General features: G+C 52.6%; 1 protein-coding gene across 3 annotated transcripts in view; it reads left to right on the forward strand.

Moving 5' to 3' along the window:
- The window catches only part of ADAR (adenosine deaminase RNA specific), a 42,936-nt gene that overhangs the window by 16,621 nt on the left and 5,144 nt on the right, over nucleotides 1-21,171 (forward strand). Inside the window, exons 1-11 of one of the 3 annotated variants that reach the window (XM_045816437.1) lie at nucleotides 80-275; nucleotides 6,007-7,436; nucleotides 9,159-9,342; nucleotides 9,802-9,950; nucleotides 10,510-10,654; nucleotides 10,786-10,976; nucleotides 18,354-18,501; nucleotides 18,833-19,004; nucleotides 19,320-19,413; nucleotides 20,000-20,122; nucleotides 20,376-20,509. In XM_045816437.1, the coding sequence (XP_045672393.1) occupies nucleotides 261-275; nucleotides 6,007-7,436; nucleotides 9,159-9,342; nucleotides 9,802-9,950; nucleotides 10,510-10,654; nucleotides 10,786-10,976; nucleotides 18,354-18,501; nucleotides 18,833-19,004; nucleotides 19,320-19,413; nucleotides 20,000-20,122; nucleotides 20,376-20,509 (2,785 nt within the window). In that variant the 5' untranslated portion in view covers nucleotides 80-260. Of the gene's footprint in view, nucleotides 1-79; nucleotides 276-6,006; nucleotides 7,437-9,158; nucleotides 9,343-9,801; nucleotides 9,951-10,509; nucleotides 10,655-10,785; nucleotides 10,977-18,353; nucleotides 18,502-18,832; nucleotides 19,005-19,319; nucleotides 19,414-19,999; nucleotides 20,123-20,375; nucleotides 20,510-21,171 lie in introns of those variants that run through there. The other 2 variants (XM_045816438.1, XM_045816439.1) reach the window with 2 other exon arrangements.

The raw sequence follows: 21,171 nt of genomic DNA on the forward strand, positions 1-21,171 counted from the left end.
TGTGCTCAAGCCCCTCCCCTTGGCCAAACTTTCCAAAGGGGCTGTCCTTCCCGAGAAACGAAAGTGAAATTGAACCGGAGCCATTTCACAGCCAGTTCACCAACCGCCTGGCCCAGGGGTGTTTCCTGTCTGGACTCCACCGACACCCCCTTTTCTGCGAAGCCACGAGCGGAAGCCTGGCCCCTGGAAACGAACGGTGGCCGCGGGGAGGGTCCCACCGCGGGGAGGGTCGCGCTGCCCGGACATGTTTCCCGGGCGCCATGGACCCGAGGCAGGTAAGTGTGGGCCCCCCAGAACTCGGCGCCTTGGCCCACCGCTGGTGCGCTCGCGTTTCAGCCCTTGGTCTGTGTGCTCTGTGAGTGCGCGTGCACGCACGCGCGTGTGTTTTCTTTCCAAGCAGAGTTGCTGTTCTCGTACTTTGTATCCTGCTAATCATAGTGCCGTGTTGAGCGATGTGAGCAAGAGGGGCCGTGAGGGGGCTGCACCTCCGTCAGAGGAGCGAGGCCTGAGCCCAAGTCGAGGCAGAGTCCCTCTCCCTTGCTGGTTGGACCTCCGAGGCACGCCCCCGGCCGCCCTTGAGTCCCATTTAGACAACATGCTTTACTTCTAGCAATCTCCTCTCTGCGCCCTTTAAACTTCCTGAAGGCATTTGGGAAATTAAAACCCACTCTTCTTAACCTGCAGGAGAAAGTTTATAGCAGCTTTATTCATCATGGCTAAAAACCCAAATGTCCCTCAACAGGTGATGGGATTTAAAAAAAAAGATGGGGGGCGTCCGGCGGTGTGATGGACTACCGCTTGGCCAGAGGAAGGAGGAGAGGCTGGTGATGCGACAGCACGGGGGCACCCGCGATGCTCTGCACTAAGGCACGGCCTGCGTGCTGTGTGCGTCCCCTTAGCTTTGTTCTGGAAAAAAGAAAGCCATAGGACAGCACCCAGGTGTGGGTGCTGGGGTCTGGTTGGAGGCAGAAGGAGTTTGCTGCAGAGTAGGGAAAACGTTTTTGGGAAAGGGAAATATTCTGTGTCTTGATTGCGGTGGTAGTGATAAGGCTGTATGTGCTCTGACTCTATGCAGTCAAGTCTCAGAATTATACACTAAAAAGGGTAAGTTTTACTCTTTGTTAATTTACCTCCATTTAAAAAAAATATACAGGATCCCACAGGTAACACCTGCTTGAGTGTGGTTGATGGGGTAATGATATGGGTGTAATAATTCATAATTTCAATTTGAACAATTCACCTGAAATGTCATATGGTGTGCTTGAGTGTGACATTGTTCTGTTTCAGAATTACATGCTTATCATTGTGTAGTACAAGATTTCATAATACAAAGGGGTGTTACTTGTGCCAGACCCTGTGTATAAAACACATGTACATGTATGCATGCATATGTGTGTGAAGAACAGAGATATCGACCAGAGCGGGCAAGTGTAGGTTTACAGTTGTGAGTACAGGGAACAGTTTATTCTTGTATTATTATTTATTAACTATTATTTGTATTACAACTCACTTCATATGTGTTTTATATATGTCTTTAAAAATCAGGTAAATTTAACATACAGTGAAGCTTACCCTTTTTAGTGTTTAATTCTGAGTTTTGACTTGAGTCAAAGCACACAGCCTTATAAATGCCTCCACAATCGTACAATATACACACGTACACGTGTGCACATAGGTGTGTGTCCCTGCTGTGAAAGAGCTGGAGACATCCTACTTGAAGGAAAAGCAGTCTTCGCACTCCTAGTGTATTGCCCTACGGGGCCCGTGTGATGAACGTGGGGGCTCCTCTCGTGACCCCCGACACGTGAGACTGGGCGGAAGTGCAGCTCTGCAGGGCAGCAAGTGCGCAGCGGCCGTTACACGGTTTGCGTGATAAGCAGGTGTGAAGCAAGTGAGGAGGGATGTCGAGGGATTTAGGAACCATGGTGCAAGTTGGTTTCCCACTTTCTTGCTCTCACTCCCGTGCAGCAAATCTCCAAATGGCGATTATTTTCAAGTGTCGGCTTGGCTTGGCTTCCCAGGGGCCTTGGGTGTGGGGGAGGGGGGAGAAAAAATTAACAATCTCCCTCTAATCTTTCCCTAAAATAACAGTTGTTAACAAATGTAGCCTTCTTTTCTCTGTGCTCATTCTGGCGTGTACACGCACATGCGTATTCATGGGGGTTTTCTTTTGTTTACAAAAAGGTGGGTTACAGCATACATGTTCCTCTGCAGCTTGCTTTTTTATTGCCGTTTAATTTAACATTATATCATTCCTAAATTTTCTCCAGGTGAATACAAATAGATTGCAACACTTTTTTTTATAAAAACTGAGTACTTTTCCAAAGCATGAATTTGTCACAATTCTATTCTTTTCACGTAGATGAACATGCAAATGTTTTGCAGGTAGACGCAGTTTAAATCTAGAAAGCATTTAGCTAGGAACTGACTTTAGCCACTTTGAAACAGTTATTTTGACCGAGGTCACTCTAAGAACTAATGAGAACAGCACAGAAACCCTCCTAATTCAGCTCCCGGGGCCAGGCTCCCGGCTCGCACACACACCTCGGCTCTCAGCAGTGCGGTGGGGACGGTTGTGTGTATGCAGCAGGAGGGACAAGGGAGAAGGGGCTGCGGCGTAGGGGTGTCTTGTTTGTGCAATTGTAGTTCCACAGATGTTGGTTTGGGACCAGCCCTGTGCCAGGTGTTCTCTTCGGTGCTGGGGGTGCGGAGACCACCCAAGCGTGCGTGGTCCTTTCCCCCGGGAGCGCACCGTGGAGCTGACGGAGCCCCCGTCAGTACCATGTGAGGAATATTGGGAGTAATTGGGAGTAGTTTCTAGGGCACCTACTGTTGTTAATCACCTTTCAAATGTATTGCAATCTATATATGTGTGCCATTTACAAAATCAGTAGCTGTCCGGGCCGGTGCGGCCCAGGTGGTTGGAGCCTCATCCCGTAACCGCAGGGCTGCGGATTCCGTTCCTGGTCTGGGCACGAGTGAGAGGCAGCCAGTCATTCAGTGTTTCTCATGTCGATGTTTCCATCTCTCCCTTCCTTGCTCCCTTCTCCCCGTCTCTAAAAAGCAAGGGAAAAAAATGTCTTCAAGTGAGGATTAAAAAATAACAAAATAAAAATAAAATGAGATATAAAAACATTAGTAGCTATGATAAAAGGTAAAGTAAGCACTGTAACACGTGCTGAGTAGGAGGAGTTCAAAGACAGGAGGCGGGAGGAGATGGAGGCAGAAGTCTCCTGGAGAACGCTTTCAGGAGATCTGCAAGGGAGAGGCTGGACTTGCAGTAGGTGGTCATAGAGGGAGAAGCAGGCCCACTGGATTGGCATGCAGAGGGATGGAAAGGTGAGAGGCTCTTGTCCTAGGTCGGTAGCCCTGGTGAGAGGTAAGGAGGGGCTAGAACTGTAGGCAATGCACTTACGGGCAAATACGGAGGTGGCAGACAACACAGGACTTGGCAACTACCTGATTTTTAGATGTTGGAGACTCGGAGGAAGGCAGGCAGGCAGCAGAGAGGACTCAGGTTTCTAGCCTTAATGACTAGAAGGAGAAGGGTGCTGCTAACAGTAATGAGAACAGCAGCAGGAGGGGTGGGGGTGGGGGGAAGACTCATCCAGTCAGAATTTGGGGCATTTGAGGAAATGGCAAGGATAGCTAAGTGGACAGATTGTTTAGGCGTTTAAAAATTCAGTCTTGAGCTTCAGCATAACATGGTGGCTGGAGATGATCAATGTGAACAGTTTCTTAAGAGGGCTGGTTTAGGTTGAGGGAGTGGATGGAATCACCTCAGGGAAGGAAGAGGCAGCCCTGAGACAAAGCCCTGGGGACCAGTTGCGTGTGAGGGGCAGGAGAAAGGGCCGAGGACAGACAGAAGGTAAAGAGGGGTGAAAGGAGACCTTCGATGCTGCCACCAAACTGTGGTGGTTGGGGGGGGGGGGTAATTTCTAAAGGACAGAGCTCAGCCCACAGTGAAGCAATGTTGAACTGAACTGACCACCGAAGAAGTGAAAACCTGAAGTTCAAGAGGAGGAATTTATGTGACCCCTTTTGTCAGTGTCCTTCTCCAACACCGTGTGGACCCTTTGGAAAAGAAAAAGGGGACAGTGGGCCTTGCTTGGGTGGGTAAGGGAACCGACCACGACATCCAGGCTGAACGAGGAGGTGTGTGGAGCCAGGGTGGTGTTGAGCGGGACTGGCTGACCCGTGGCTACGTGGGGATCACATGAATAAGGAGAGGAAGTTGTAGGAACGGGGAAGTTTCCATCAGAAAAACAGCAGGAGTCAGCAAAGTGCAGCCCTCCACCTGTTTTGTAAATGAAGTTTTGTTACTGAACTCTTAGGGGTTCAGGGTGGTCTGTTCGAAAGTGAAAGTGGTTGCCGCCACATAGTTTTATTTATACTTCCAACAGCAAAGGAGGCTGGATTCATATCAGAAGCTCTGCCTCCCCAAGGGAGGCTTAGCCATTCCTTATACACACTGTTTGGTCAATTACATGTTAATTTTCTCTTTGCAGTTGGCTACTTTCATTCCAGTTGAGTTCCTGTCTGCTCTTCCTATTTACAGTTGTATCTGCAAAATACTTGGCTACATTTTAACATTTAGCAAGAAATAACACTGAGAATTTCCTAGACTTTGAGACCTTTGTCCCATCTAACAGTTTTCATATTGGGGACAGCTGCTTTTGTGCTACAATAGAAGATTCATCTGGCCCTTTTCTAGAAAAAATGTCCCGACCCCTGGAAAAGAGTTTGAGGGCTTGAGGTTTGGTGGTGGCGACAGCTAGAGTTGATGGTGAGACTGAATGAGAAACTAGAACAGCCAGTCACGTGGCTGAAGGGTCCAGGTGGCAGTCATTCGGGAGGCCCACAGCCAGGGCGCCGTGGGCCGGATTCACAGGGTGCTGAAATCCCCTGATTGCATCAGGGGCGTGGGGAAGTAGAAGGCTGAAGTCATCGAAAAAGGGGCACAGCTGCCTGCAGGGCCCCTGGAGCCTTCAGGAGATTCGGACAAGGGGGACAGTCGTGGGGAACACTGTTCCTAGCAGTTGCCCCACCTCCACCCTCAGGCGCACACAGGTCTGCAAGCCCCAGAGGGAGTCAGCAAAGTATTTTCCGAGAGCCCACCCTGGGTCCCCTAAGTACCTCCTGCCCCCACCCCCACAAGGGAGAGGGGAAGGGGTCACAAGGGCTCGTCCTGGTAACTGTATGGCAGTTGGTGAGGACGTGGTGTGCCTGTGCCCTGTGGAGCTGGGTTCTGAAGGACACACCGTGGAAGCAGGGAACTCGGGGAGTATGGGAGCGTGGGGCTGCGGTGTCCGGGAATAGGCCCTGCCGGCTCCACTTGCCCAGGAGAACCTGGGTAGTTTGGGAAGAAAGGAGTAAGGGCCCAGCGTCCCTTCTGAGCTTGAGCTCCACACCGAGTCTGGAAACAGTGTAACTTTTTTTCAAAGGAATCTTCCAGTGCTCTAAAACCAAATTCTGGCAGGGACCTGCAGATGAACCTGTGCACTCCTGCTGCCCTTCTCAGGGGCGGAGGCTCCCTCTGCCGCTGTCTGGGGAGACCCGGCTTCCACCTGTGTGTCTTCTGATCATCCAGAGGGGTCAGAGGGAGGGTCTGTGCTGCAGGCTGTTCCCTGGGCCCCTGCTCCCTTTGCAGTCTAGGTTATTATCCTGTTTTTGTTTCTTTTTAAAACAAAACATCTGTTTGTTTTTCTGATTTGAAAAGGGTAGTTGTTTTGATGAGTAGGAAGATTTTTCTCAGCTCCCTAAAGTTCTGCCAAAGGGGAAAGAACGAGCTAGGTTGCGGGAGAGGCCACGCTACTCCTGGGAGCCCTGTGTTCTGCCTCCTGTGCCTCCCTCTCGCCTGTGCTGGGTCCACAGGCAGTGCCTACAAGGTGGGCAAGCCCTCCCGGCTGGGTCCCACCAGGTGCAGTGCGCGCCCCCCCCCCCACCTGCAGGGCCCGGCTGACCACGGCAGCCCTAATTCACATTCTCTTCCGTCCTGTTCTGCAGGGGCCTTTCCTGAACAGATACTACCCCAGCCCACCTCAAGGCTATGTGCACAGTGAACTCAGACACCAGCAGCCGGGACCAGGATCTTATCCTAACAGTTTCCAGCTTCAGCAAATAGAGTTTCTCAAGGGGCAGCTCCCAGAAGTACCTCTGATTGGAAAGCAGGCACCAGTCCTGCCGCTGCCCCTCCCTGAATTCTGGCCAAGGTTTCCAGGACCCCCTGCCAGAGGCAGGCAGCCGGAGATCTGGGGTATCCCCAGGGGCGCACCTCTCAGAAGTCAGGTGCTCCAGAGAGAATTCCAGCTTCCTTCCCCACACGGCAGGATTCTGCCATGGAGGGGTGTCGATAGGCTCTCCTCACACTTCCAGGACCTGCGGATCGGCCTGCAGGGCCAGGAACAAAGGGTGTTAGAGCTCTTTCAGGAGCTCGGCGAAGGGAGGGTCACCACAGCGCAGGATCTGGCTGCGAAGCTCCAAGCCCCCAAGAAGGAAGTCAATCGCATTTTGTACTCGCTAGCGAAGAAGGGCACGCTGCATCAGGAGGCAGGAAGGCCCCCTCTGTGGAGACTTGCGGCCTCGGCCCCGCGCTGGAACCAGCCCAGTCAAGCACCGAGAGCAGACGGGTGTAGCCAGGGAGCTCCAGACTCAGCCCCCGGTTTGGAAGCTGAAGACAGAGACCCCACGTCCGGCTTGGAAGACCCTTCTGAGCCTGCTGACATGGCCGAGATCAGGGAGGAGATCTGCAACTACTTGTTCAGTGTGTTCCAGTCCTCCGCTCTGAATTTGGCCAAAAACATCGGCCTCACGAAAGCCCGAGACGTCAACGCCGTGCTGATTGACTTGGAAAGGCAGGGCGATGTCTACAGGCAAGGGACAACCCCTCCCATCTGGTATTTGACTGACAAGAAGCGGGAGAGGATACAAATCAAGAGAAATACGAACAGTGTCCCTGAAACCCCTCAAGCTGCTGTCCCTGAGACCAAAGGAAGCGCAGAGCTCCCTCCTTGTGACTCACCTGTGCAAGATGCCTCCAACAGTGTCGCCACAGGAAACCTGGAGAATGGGCAAGAACCGGTCATAAAGTTAGAAAGGGAGCAGGATGTCACCCCAGAACCAATAAAACCGAAACCACCTGTCCGTGACAATGGCCCCTCAAAAACAGGGTATGTTGACTTTGAAAATGGCCAGTGGGCCACAGATGACATCCCCGATGACTTGAATAGCATCCACGCAGCCCCAGGTGAGTTTCGAGCCATCATGGAGATGCCCTCCTTCTACAGTCATGGCTTGCCGCGGTGTTCACCCTACAAGAAACTGACAGAGTGCCAGCTGAAGAATCCCATCAGCGGGCTGTTAGAATATGCTCAGTTCGCTAGTCAGACCTGTGAGTTCAACCTGATAGAGCAGAGTGGACCACCCCATGAACCTCGGTAAGAGACCCCAGGAACTGTGCCTAGGGTTGGGGTCAGGCGCTCTGGCTCCCGATGCAGTCTCTGCTGACTCGTGAGAGTGCCATGTGGTGGCCCCTGTCTTTTCCCTCCTCTTCTCTGCCTTTTGGCAAAAGCACCCTTGTTGGCCCTTCCTGTAGCTCTTGAGCAGGGAATGTAGGGTTGGACCAGCCAGGATCTTGGCTGAGCAAGGGGGAGGTTGACCCTGTTGGCTAGAATGAAGCTTCTGGGGAAGGATGAGCTTTCATGCATCAGTATCGTGTCTGCCCGCTAAGGCCGGAAGTAATAAAGACCAGACTCCCTTCCCGCATCTCTTCACGTGCCATTCCCCCCTTCCCGACACTGAGTCCCCGAGAGTGCAGGAACGGAGGGGTTGGGGCAGGCTGCACACCCAGAGCCAGGGCGAGCTGAGCTGTAGCAGCAGTGGATTCAGACCCACCCCCAGCCCCCGAAGGGAAACGGCGCTGTAGGGCGAGCACAGCTGCCTGCCTCCTGGAGGTGCTGGCTGATTTTGCATACCTCCTCTGCACAGATGGCTGGGCTAGCACTTGCTGCTGCTCCTGAGCTGTGAATAAGAAATCCCCTCCTCCAGGCTCCTGCAGGCCAGCGGACAGATTGAGGAAGACGGGTGGGCCCCAAAGAAGCTGCTGCAGGGCCTAGCAGGAAGCTGAACCCACTGAGGCTAGTGAGGACAGGAGAGAGCAACCTAGACTGTCTCTGAGGGTGAGGGTTCCCAGCTTGACCTGCATCCCCTGTTGTGACTGTCTTAATGACACGGCAGTGTCACTGCGGGGGAGCCGGCACGTGAAGGGGGTGTGTCTGACCGAAAGCTAGCAGGGCGGGGCCGGTTCTTTTCCGTTTGGGGTAAAGACTGGATGGCTGCTGTTCTCTTTCCTCTGCCCCCTCCCCAGGGTTGGGGACAAGCAGTGGGTTTTGTGGCTAACCTTCCTTTGGACTCCGGCTATAAGAAACATTGGTGCCATATTCAAATATTTCAGAAGACCCAGGAAATGAGAAATTTGACCTACTTTTCTAAATGAAATCCCAGGTTGAGCAAAGAGCTGAACAAATTTGAAAGCTTGGACAAAGGAAATCTAAGTTTAGCCCAGAGGCCCAGAACAAGCGCTTTTCGGTTTTCTACATAACGGGGAAATTCCTTTCATCTCTGGCGTCAGACAAACAGACCTTTAGAATGACTCAAACCACGAGCGAGTGGTGTGTCTCTGTAGGCAGGTTGGGGACAAGAACAGGCCCCCAGGAGTGGCAGGGGCCCAGGGGTGTGAGGCCCCATCGCAAGGCCCCGCTCGCTGCCCTTGGGGCGGGCAGCCTACCACAGGTGCTTTAGGGCGAAGGCTTTTTGGTTGCTAACAAGACTGTGATGTGGTGGTTTTACCTCATCCTTTTCGTGCAGACTCATTGCCGAGAGGTGAGAGACAGTGGGTGTCCCCTGAGCTAGTTCCATGTCACCTGTGGCTACGTTTGCTCTGACGAGCTGTAGGGAGGCAGCCACTGGCTGCTTTGTTCCCAAAAAGTAGCAACAGGCCGAGCCTCCAAAGGGACAGGAGTCTCTTGGCCTACCTTCCGTCTCCTCCACAAATCAAAAAGCCCCTTAGAGTAGCAGGAGTTCCAGGGTGAAGATCTCTTTGGAGAGGGCAAAAGGGAGGCCTAGACTAGTGTTCACACATCTAATCACTTTCCGTCAAGATTTAAATTCCAAGTTGTCATCAATGGCCGAGAGTTTCCCCCAGCTGAAGCTGGCAGCAAGAAAGTGGCCAAGCAGGACGCAGCCATGAAAGCCATGACAATCCTGCTTGAGGAAGCTAAAGCCAAGGACGGCGGAAGACCGGAAGAAGTGAACTGCGGCTCCACGGAGAGAGAACCGGAGAAGGTGGGTGTCCTGCCCTCCGGGAGGGCGTCGCTCAGGACGGGGCTGGCCCTCTTGGGGCCGTCTCGGCCTCCTGGCTGGTTCCTCATCTCCGAGCCGGTGGCCTGCTGCTCCCACCGGCCCCCCTCGCCTGCTCCTGCCCAGCTCCCCTCTGCCCTCCGCCCCCCGCCCCCGCCCCCTGACCAAGTAGACTTACAGATTGCAGAGCTGCACGAGACATTAAAGATCATCAAGCCCCATCTCCAGATAAGAAAAGAGACCCGGGACATTTAAATAACTCACCCTCTCCTGTAGTGCGTAGAACGTCCCCCCAGTCCTTTCTTCGGGGGAACCGGCCCTTCACGTGCAGTTGGCCAACAGAAACTCTCCCGTCGCCATTCCCTCTGCTCGGATGGACTAGCTGATGTTTTCTCAGTTGTTTTTGTTTTGTTTTTGTTTTTCTTTGTCTCTCATTTTCTCCAGACGGCAGAGGCCCAGCCCACCACCCCTTCAGCAGCTTCCTTCTTTTCTGGGAAGAACCCCGTCACCACATTGCTTGAGTGTGTGCACAAGCTGGGGAGCTCCTGTGAATTCCGCCTCCTATCCAGAGAAGGCCCTGCCCATGACCCCAAGTACATCTCTTGTATCATGTATCTCTGCTGAGGTTTTCTCAAAAGAGAGAGAGATGCAGCTCCTCTTTGCCTCCTCAGAGATGGCAGATTATTTCACAGAGCGATCACTCCTGTGTTTGATATGGAAGACGGGGGGCCTTGAGGGCATGGCAAAGAGTCTGGGACTAGGAATTCAAAGGGCGAAGCAGGGACCGAGCACTGGGGAGCTGCACGGCTCGGGGGCTATTGGTGGTGGGACAAAATGGTCCGGGACCCGGGCATACGTGTGACAAGCTCTGCTCTGAGGCTCTGCAGACTTACATGTGCAAGAGAAGGGTTCCTGGAGGAGGTGACTCTAGGCCGGTGCTCAGTGTTGAGTAGGGGTGAGCGAGACTCAGCGAGACAAGGGCAGGAGGAGGGAGAGAGGCACCGGCTCTTCAAGGCAGAAGTGGCTGCGTGAGCCAAGGCACAGAGGTGATGTGTGCAAGGAAATGGCGAGTCCTACAGGATAACAACCGACAAAGGCTAGGTATGTCTCTTAGATCGAAACCGTTTTAATTCTCCTTTCATCTCCTGCCAGGTTCCAGTACTGTGTTGCGATGGGAAACCACACTTTCCCCACTGCAAGTGCCCCCAGCAAGAAAGTGGCAAAGCAGATGGCTGCGGAGGAAGCCATGAAGGCCCTGCACGGGGAGGCGACCAACTCGACACCTTCCGAGACCCAGGTGGGGCCACTCCCTACTCGAAAGATACGGGTGGTTTTTAGCAGCAGGATGGTGTAGGATTGCCCGTGAATCCCTCAGTTTCCTTAAGTGTTTATGGTCGGTCCCTCTTGGTTTGGCTAATTCTCTTTCAGCCCGGAAGTACCAACACAGAATCGTTTGATAACTCGGAATCTGCGATGCCCAACAAGGTCAGGAGGATTGGTGAGCTCGTCAGATACCTGAACACCAACCCCGTGGGCGGCCTGTTAGAATACGCCCGCTCCCACGGCTTTGCTGCTGAGTTCAAGCTGGTTGACCAGTCCGGACCGCCTCACGAGCCCAAGTGAGTGTTCCAGGGCTGGTGGCTGCCCAGTGTCACCGGGGAAAGAGAGGGTGGGTGTGCATTAGCTGTGAACGACGGACGGGAGGGGCAAGCTGAGGGAGACGGGTCCAGCCCTGTCTCTGCAGCCCCTAGAAGATCAGCCACTTTGAAAATAGTTACTTTTCCAATGAGCGTGATCTTTTTTAAAATTTTGTAACTAATTTTAATTTGAAAGAACTATATATATACATAAGAGAATCATTCAAGCTGATTCAAAATGTATGCAACAGAATGTCTCGTTTCTATCTCGGATTCTAGTTTCCTTTCCCTTACCCCCCATACACTATTACCAGTTTTTTGAGTCCTTCTAGAAATTTCCATGCACATATTAGCATAGTTTCTTTTCTGTTATAAAGAAAAATAAGTATATAACACTTCTGTGTTAGGCTGTGACTCCTTTACTTACGAAAGTATCTCAGAGGTCATCACAGGTCAGCGTGTACAGGTCAGTGGAATCGTACACAGCTGCCTAACGTTTCGTTGAGCAGATGCTGTTTTTAAATGGTTCTGTTAAACCAGAGATAGAGGATCTCTCCGAACATGTTCACCGATGTCGTGCCCCTGGTTTAAGACAGTGAATGTCGGTCCTGCTGATGCCCTCCCTCACATGATTTATTTAACCAGCTTCCAATGGCGTTTAGGTTGGTTTCGGTTTGACCAACAAAAACACTCCGGCAGTGACTGTCCGTGCACTGTGTGCACGTCTGCTCGCGTGTGTGCACACGTCTGTGGTGTAAACCCCGCGGTGACTGTCCGTGTGCTGTCTGCTCACCATGTGCGAGCAAGTGTGTGGTGTAAACCCCGTGGTGACTGTCCATGCACCACGTGCAAGTCTGCAAGCATGTGTGTGCACGCCTGTGGTTTAAACTTTCAGGAGTGGAGTTTCTGGACCATGGGTTGTGTAGTTTTATTTATTTATTTAATCCTCGCCTGAGGATGTGTTTGTTGATTTTTAGAGAGAGGAAAGGGGGGAGAGAGAAACACAGATGCGAGTGAGACACATCAGCCATTTCCCTCGTGTGCAGGCCTCAACCGGGGATGGAACCCACAACCCTTGGTGCATCATGGAGGGTGCCCCAGCCAACTGAGCCATCCTCCACTGAGAATTACACCAGCTTATGCTTCCGTCAGCAATGTGGGGTGGGGCAAAAACTAGGTTTACAGTTGTGAGTCTGCCAAACACAGTGTATCGTAGTCTTGTGTGTCAGTTACTGCTTTCCCACACAGACCACCGCAAACCTGCTTGCACTGCGCCCTGTGCGTGAGAGTGGCTCCCCCGCACCGTGAGTGGTGAGTGCAGCACCGTCAGCATTTCTGTCTCTGCCGTTCCACAGTGTGAACGATGGCACGTCGGTGCAGTGCGAAGATTAGTCTACATTCGGATATTTATTATTGTAATTTACCATATTCATAGATCAAAGGAGAAAAATTCCAAAAAGTCATTTAGTAGAATTCAGCATTCACTCAGACTTTTTAAAAAATCTAGTCTGTGAAATTATTGAGCGCCTCCCTGGCAAGATAAAAATACACGTCTGAAGTCAAAAGCCAGCCACTTACCTAGCACTGAACCTGGAACTGTCCCTGAAGTCAGGAGGGAGGTGTCATTATTTACTGTTGTCCTGGAGCTGCTGGTTAATGCAGTCCACAGAGAAAAATAAGTATAAAGGAAGGAAAGAGGATGTAAAGTTACCATTATTTGCAGATAATGTATATACGGAATATTCTTGAGAAAACTGAAGAAATATTAGAGACAAGGGAAAGTTTAGGAGAGCAGGGGAATTACAAAATAATGTATAAGAATAAAGAACTGTTCTGCTTGCAGCCACAAGCAATTAGAAAACACAGCGGGAAAAGACCCTGTCTGCCCCAGCAGCTGAAAACATGAACAGCAGGCACATTGCTAGTAAGAAGTGCAAAGTCTGCCCAGCAGGTACCCAGCCATGTAATGTGTCTCTATCTTTGTCTCTATAAATGTCTCTGTAAAAAATCTATTTTTATGGAGACATTTATTGAAGAAGATACAAAATACACAAAACATTGTACTCAGAACAGGGACGCCTCAGTCCCCTTCAGCGTAGGCACCTTGGGACCTCACACAGTCAAGTCTCCATCAGCTGCCCCGCCGTATTTTCCTGAATCTCATCCATGGTCTGAAATCTCTTCCCTTTCAAAGGTGATTATAGTTTTGGGAAAAGCCAGAAGTTGCAGGTGCCAAATCTGGGCTGTAGGAGGGCTGAGTCACCTGGGTGATTTTGATGTTTCACCAAAAAAGGTCTGCACAAGGCATATTATCATGAAGCTGCCAGTCACCAGCTGCCCATAGCCGTGGCCTTTTGAATCATACAAGTAGTTTCCACGGAGGAAAGTTCAAGTTTAACGCAAAATTTGGTGCAGATTCATTGCTGCACTGACTAGTACAGTGAAGCTGTCATTGCTCACACATGCGCATTCCAGTCCACCCTCCTTTGCTGCCGGGTTACATTGATGTCACACAAACCATTCTCACTGTATTAACAGTGACTGGACTTTTTCCAGACAGACCTCGTCATACCTGGGCTCTGCCTTAAGTAAAATGCTGCTGGAGAGTCGAAGGAAGACTGGTGACGTGGGGACAACTGATAGAATGACTTAATGATCATATTTGTCTCCAGGTTAATCTTCACCTTTAACGCGATCCCAATAAAACACCATTGGAATTTATTTATTTTAGAACTAAAATTTGTTTTAGAACCAGAAGACTTAGGTTCTAAAGTTCACATGAAAAATAAAGATGCAAGGAGAGGAAAACTGAAAGAATAATAAAGTAACTGCTGTAGCAAACATTAAAATAGTGCCGTCTTGGCGTGTGGCTAGCGAGGCGGCGGGTCAGTGGAACAGAAGGAGGTGCCTAGGAGTAGGCAGAGACGTGAGTGGGACTTCCGTGCATTAGACAGATGAGGCTCCAGCTCCGTGGGGAAGTGATGGGTCACTCAGTGATGGTGTGAAGCTGCTGGCGGTCCGTCCGAGAAGGAAACCAGCTGGGACGGCTCCTTCCCTGCACCCAGATTCCGCTGGATCCAGGATTTAAATATAAAGTGAATGAAGTCATAGAAGCACTAGATAAAAAGTAGGGACTTTTTTTTTTTTAATTTTGGGATGGCAAAAAGCCCTTACAGTCAAGACATAAAACAGTTATAAAGGAAAAAGAAATTTGACTGTAAGAAAAATTGATGTGCCGTCACGAAGCCCCACATAAAAACCCCTGGGGGGGGACAGCCCTTCTGATAAACAGCGGCCCAAGGCTATTTTTTAAATATTAAATACATAAGGGATTCTTTTCAAATATAATAGAAAAAATAGAGAAAAACAGAAAAAGAAAAATAATGAATTATTAATAAATGACCAGGTGCTCCTCCTTGCTTTGTCATAAATTAGACTTTGTCAATGGACTTTAGCATCAGTGGTGTGGGTTACCGTCTGCACCGTTGTGGAGGGTGGAGAGCGGTGCCTCCCGACCTAGTAGTGCCACCTGTAGGAACTTTGTCATGCTCGTGCACACAAGCTTACACACACACACACACACACACTGGCAGGCTGGTTAAGTAGCCCACAGCACATTGACGCCTGGGGGTACCAGACCGTAAGAAACTGAGGTGTATCCATACGAAACCACCTCAGGCATGTTCCTAATGAGAAAGCCAGGCGTAAAGCGAGGGCGGGGGAGATAAGTAGCATACTTACACGTGCACAGAATATTTTCATGAAAGATAAAAATCCCATTAATCGTATGTGCTTCTAGGGAAAGAGGGGCACTTATTTCATTGTACAATGAAACTAGTTGAATTATCTTAACTATTTGAATTTTTACTTGTGGGTTAGTCAGTGTTTCAATTTTTAAAAGTCACTAAGGAAAATGTATAAAAATGGTCTCTTGTATCTTAGTTTGAAACAGTAATAGGCAGTGTTATTCATCTAGTCATGATTATGCTACTCGTACTTCCTTTCCTGTGAACCGCCTGCTCTCGTCCTTGTCCATCTTTCCTCTGGCTCGTTCCCCCTCACTGACACATAAGAGCATTTAGCATCATTGAAAACTCGCGCTTGGACCAGCATGCCCCAGTTTAGAACAGTCAGCCGAGGGGCCAGATGCATTTAGAACGAGTTAGACCAGTGGGACTCTGCCCTCTGTTTAAAGCCAGCTCAGAAAGGAGGGGCGTGGTCTCCCTCCAGCTGCTTTTCTCCTGGTTCACACCCTTCAAACTCCCGGTCTTTAACCTCATCCTTCGGGTGGTAGGTTTATCCATTTCTTCTTTCCCTTCAGTAATCTTCTGTAAAATCCTCTCTGGGACTTCACGTCAGTCATTCATTCAGAACTTAAGAACTCCCTGTGAACTAGATTGAAGATTCAGAAGCCGCCTGCCCCGCGATGTGCTGCAGACACTGATCACAGCACAGCAGGTTGTAACGGCGGTGATGCCCTGTGCTGTGGGGACGCGGTGCACTGCGTGGCCAGTGCCGCCTGGGGAGTCGAGGAAGGTCGCAGAGAGGAGGGGAAATGCTAATTTAGAAGCTACAAGTGTCGAACGTCTAGTACAGTAACACACGTTATACAGTAACACACGTTACTTCCTTCTTACTGTGAATGATCCCAGGTCCTCTTTTTCTCCTTTTTTTCTTCCTGGCAACCTTCAGCAATTTCACGACTTTTAATATCGAAATGCTGGAGGCCTTTTCAGAGCTTCAGACTCCTCTCTGCCCAGCTGCTCACGTGTCCCTTCTTCTTGGACAGACATCTCTAATATGATGTGTCCAAAGCAGAACTCCTGACTTTCGCTCCCTTAAGCTCTTCCGAGCTGGGTCTTTCCCGTCTCAGGAGACGACGGCACTGCGCATCCTCGGGCTCCGTTCATCTCTATCCCAACCCCCTTCCTCCCCCCCCACTGTTACCCTCTGGGTTGAGCCACTGTCCTCTCACGTAACCCCTGGCAGTAGTGTGCTGATCTCCCTGCTTTATTCATCCAACAGATATTTATTTGTTAGTACAGGAGCTGGATACTGGTGATCACATGAAATGCAGCTCCCACGTTGATACGCATTCCAAAGGGCTGGAGTTGCATGATACAGTCAGGGAGCATCTACGTGGCCTGACTTGACTCAGTAAGGAGAGGGGAGGGGGCTTCCCTGAGAAGCGAGGAAGATGAAGAGAATGCACCACAGACCCTCCATCACAGCGCAGGGTTATAACAGGCGGGGGGGGTGAAGGCGGACGGTACTAGGCGAAGGCGAGAGTCCCCTGCAGGGCTGTGGTGGAGGCCAGGGCCGTGGGCGGCGCTCAGGGAGGCCTGGCGCCAGGTGAGGCTGGAGGGTCGGGGGGCCCCGGGGCCTGGGAGGCCTGCAGCCTTGACCACATGGGCAGCGGAAACCCACTGAAGGGTTCTGCGTAAAGGACTGCCACTTGCCCCCATTCCCACTTTTGCCCCCCTCCCAGCATTTTTCCTGCTGTTTTTTTTTGTACTGAATTTTCTTTCCTACTCTGAAAAAACTATTTCAGACCTTCGCCTCTTTGTTCAGATCTCCACCAAAACCCGTCCTCCTCACACTAAACTGGTAACCTTAATTCACACTTGATTGAGAAAATAGCAATACTCATGTGACAAATATTTTGCCTTGTCATCAGCAAGTTCACCTCCCTACCTGCCCATCTTTCTGTTGCAGCAGGTGCAGGGGGCCTCTCCCCTCCACCCCTCTGCCTGGGCCCCTGTCCTCTCGTCTGCGCCTTCAGTGGCCTCTCTCCCACATCACCAGCCGTTCCCTCTGCTGGGAAATTCCCATCAGCCTGTGGACATGGCCTTGTCCGTCTTAGGGACCTTCCCTTGACCCCACACCTCCCTCCCAGTACCACCTCATCTCCCTGCTCCCCTCACAGCCAGACCTCTCCGAAGAATTATTTATAGTCTTTGTCTTCACTTTCTTAATCATTCCAGTGCAGCTCCTGTCCCTGCGTTTCACTGAGAAGGCTAAGCACCAGCCATATGTGGTTATTGAGCATTTGAAAGGTGGCTAGTGTGACTGAGGAACTGAATTACTAATTGTGTTGAATTTTAATTAAAGTTAATAAGCTTGTGTGGCTAGTGGCTACCATGTTGGACAGGGCCACTCTGAAGGGTTCTATTTGCATAATTCACAAACTGTCACAGGTGCATCTGTGATATATGCTCAAACACACGGCACCGTCGTGAAATCTCAGGATCCCTCTGGCAGAGGCCCCCGTGGTTTAGCCCTCCACGTGCTCGGTGTCGCTCAGCCTGCTGTCCCTCTCCGTCACCAAACCTCCGCCCGCTGCCCCGCATGACCCTGCCGCCGGCAGCAGCAAAGTCAGGAGCGAAGGCTCTTGGTGCTTAGGATAAGCAGGGAACAGTGGGAAGCTCTGTGTGGGCGCATGTAAAGATCGATTCCTGCTGCCACCTGAGCTGCTAAGTCTCAACACGGAAGCTTTTCCCGTGAGCAGTCGGATGAGCCAAAGCAGGGTCCCCACCCAGCAGCTTAGGGCCTGGTTGGAATCCAGGGCTCTCAACCCCTGGTCTGGTCGGCGCCCCCGCCATTTCGCTCCGTCCTGCTCTTCCCACTGTGTGAGAGACCCCCGCCAGGAAGGGAGGGGCCCCCAGCGGCACTGCCCACCTCCCTGCTCCACTGGAGCCCTGCACGGCTCGCCAAGCTGACGTGCCCAAGGGACCCTCCCGTCCCCCAATATCCGCCTCGAGGCTTCCAGGAGTCAGAAAGTGCTTCCTCGTGAAAGCTTGGTTCCCCGGACTAAGGCAGACCTTGGCATTTTGACTTCTTGAGGTTAGGTCCTGTTGAGCTGATGAGGAAAATGGAATCAGGTACATCAGAGTGTTCAACGCCGGTGGTTCAAGCAGGGAGAGAGCTATTTGCTTCTCCTTTTCTGCTTAGGAAGAAAGTCCGAGTCAGGCGTTGGTGTTTCTGTACATAAAGGCCGGCCCGGAGCCTGCAGGCAGTGGTGTCAGATTCAATGGCTTCATCATACTCAGTTCGCAGCCACCTTCAGATGATGACGAGTGACACGGTTTTTCTTTCACAGTGTGGTATTTCCATGTTAAACGTGTTTACATTTTAAAAGAGTCAGTTCAGGGAAAAATGTTTCATAAGTAGCCGTCCAGGTGGTATCTGAGTCTAGCAGACACCACCCTGCGATCCCCGAGCACCTGAGTCTGGGCGGCGCCGCCTGGGACGCAGCTGTGCGAGTGACGGGCCTCGTGCCGGCAGGACTGGCTGCCCCGGCAATGCCAGCCGCCGTCCATTTCGGGGGCCTGTCCTGACCCCCTGCTTCTCATCCCAAAGGTTTGTTTATCAAGCGAAAGTCGGAGGCCGCTGGTTCCCAGCCGTCTGCGCGCACAGCAAGAAGCAAGGCAAGCAGGAGGCAGCGGACGCCGCTCTCCGTGTCCTGATTGGGGAGAACGAGAAGGCAGAGCGCATGGGCTTCACAGAGGTAACCCCAGTGGCAGGGGCTGGTCCCAGAGGAACTGTGCTTCTCCCCTTAAGGTCCCCAGAAGCACAGCCAAAGACAGTTAAGACGTCTACTTTTGTGCTGTCTTTTTGGGGGTCCAGCTAGCTCCTGTCTGGGCGAGTTAGCTTTTAAGTTGCTATTATCTGAATTATTCCTGGGCTTTAATATTAGCCTTATAGGACACGGAACCGGGACACCAGGCGTGAAGGGGAAAGACGGTTCACGGTGGTGTGAACCTAACCCCCCCGCCCACTCTGAGACGAGGTGGCCATGGCCCAGGCTTGCGGCCCTGACACGGCCTCCGTCCCCACAGCTCCCTCTCACCGGCAGCACCTTCCACGACCAGATAGCCATGCTCAGCCACCGGTGCTTCAACGCTCTCACCAACAGTTTCCAGCCCTCCTTGCTCGGCCGCAAGATCTTGGCTGCTATCATCATGAAGAAGGACTCTGACGACCTGGGGGTTGTGGTCAGCTTGGGGACAGGTCAGTGAGGCTTCGAGGCGTGCGCCCACGGTGCGGTGCCTGGGAGCAGGTCTGGCCACTCTCTGCTGGCATCCCCCGGGGGCGAGTTGAAGGCGGGGGGGAGGGGGGCGGTGGCGGAGACCTGCTTGTGCTTCAGTGTGCCGGCAGTTAACTCAGAGCCGGGAGCGAGTTCTCATTTCCCAGGGAGGAGGGTGCAGGAGTCGGGATTGATGCATCGAGGGCGTCTCTGCCTTCACGCCTTGAGAACAGACAGCCTCCCGCTCTTCATCACCTCTCCCTTTGGGAATTCCCCGTTTCCCGCCGATGCCCTTCCAGGGAACCGCTGTGTGAAAGGAGACTCGCTGAGCCTGAAGGGGGAGACCGTCAACGACTGCCACGCGGAGATCATCTCCCGCAGGGGCTTCATCAGGTGAGCGGGGCTGCGGGGGGCGATGGCTGCGCCTGCCACCGGCCGGTGTGGGGGCCAGCACCCAGCAGACAGGCAGGCCCCTGGCCACGGCGTCGGCCATTTGACCCCGTGACCCAGGCACGCCCACTTCTCGGCCTGCGGTCAGGTGCTCTCCCTTCCTCTGCTAACTTGGCTTCGTGCCTTTTTTAAGAAGCACAGCATGACCTCAGGGATGAGGAAGCCCTCCATGTGCGTCTGAGGACCTTTAAACCCGACAGCCTGTCGGCCTTCTCCTCCAGTTCACCTTTCCTTTATGGTGGAGAGACTCGGGGAGAAGCCACGGCCCCCTTGGCCCACGAACCCGTCTGCTGCGCCCGGGAACCCTGCGCCTGCCACAGCGGGCGCTCCTGGCAGAAGGGAGACTTGCCCTGGCTGACGGGGCTTTAACACACGCTGAGGTCTCCCGTGGAGAGCTCCCACCACCTCTTTCCGCCTGAGAAACCGCGGCAGGTCCGAGGCGTTCAGGCTCTTCTCCCTTGAGGCCGGAGCACAGGCAGCTGCTCTCCCCAGAACCACACGTTTTCTCAGCCAGGCTTCCTTGTCGCAGGTTTCTCTACAGCGAGCTGATGAAGTACAGCCCCCAGACTGCAAAGGACAGCATATTCGAACCTGTTCGGGGAGGAGAGAAGCTCCAGATAAAGAAGACCGTGTCGTTTCACCTGTACATCAGGTCTGCCCTGCCTGTCGCCACGCTGCCCGGTGGGGTGCCGGCGTGCTCCCCTAGTCCCTCGGTCAGAGCCGATTCCTGGGCCCCTGTCAGCCCTGGTGTGGAATGAGTCAGTCCCACATACAGTCCGCCCGCCCCCGTCACCCGTGACAGGCTTCAGAGAAAGTCCCTGGTTTCCCCTCGAGGGAGAGTCCTTGAGCTCAGGGAACGGGAGACGCCTGCACGGGCAAGTTTACCAGCTGCCCCTGTTCCGCAGCACGGCCCCCTGCGGGGACGGCGCCCTCTTCGACAAGTCCTGCAGCGACCGTGCGGTGGAGAGCACTGACTCCCGCCACTACCCGGTCTTCGAGAACCCCAAGCAAGGCAAGCTGCGCACCAAGGTAGAGAACGGTGAGTGGTAAAGCCTTCCCTGCCCCCGCCCCCCAGGAGGGCTCTGCAGAGCCCAGGTCCGCATGCTTGGTCATGAGGACTCAGATGCCAGGGTTTTGCCATTAGCTGCCGGGTGCTAGCGCCTTGTTCGCAGGGAGAGGGGAGGTCTGGGGGTGGGGGAGCTGTCTGCCGGAAGAGGAAGACCAAATAGGAGGCAGAGGTAACGGTCTAGAGCTCAGGGGCGAGGGCCTGGCTGGAAGTGGCAGTGTGGGAGTCAGCTTCCTACAGCTGGTCTTTTGGCCCTGGGGGATGGGGCGGGGGGGGGGGGGAGAGGTGGGGCAGACCCAAATCCTACAGAGGGGGACACCACGTGCTGGGCCCCCGGGTTTGCTGCTGGCTCTGCTCCTTGTCTGCCCACTCCTTTTCCACTGGCCTCTGGCGTCTCTTACTGTCCCCTCACGACTGCCCGTTTCCTCCCGCAGTCATCGGAGCCACACTCACACGTGAATTAGACGTGTCACTTTCCCACTCACAGTCCTTAAGCTGCTCTTAGGTCTTTCTCTCCGAGAGAAATGAAGAGCTTTGTTCATACAAAACTTGCACATGAAAGTTCATAGCAGCATTCCTTATCGTAGCAAAAAGTGGGAACAACCGAATGCCCAAACTGATAAGTGGAGAAACCA

Source organism: Phyllostomus hastatus, unplaced genomic scaffold, assembly GCF_019186645.2.
Source record: "Phyllostomus hastatus isolate PE091 unplaced genomic scaffold, TTU_PhHast_1.1 phas_scaffold_216, whole genome shotgun sequence".
NCBI classification, from domain to species: domain Eukaryota; kingdom Metazoa; phylum Chordata; class Mammalia; order Chiroptera; family Phyllostomidae; genus Phyllostomus; species Phyllostomus hastatus.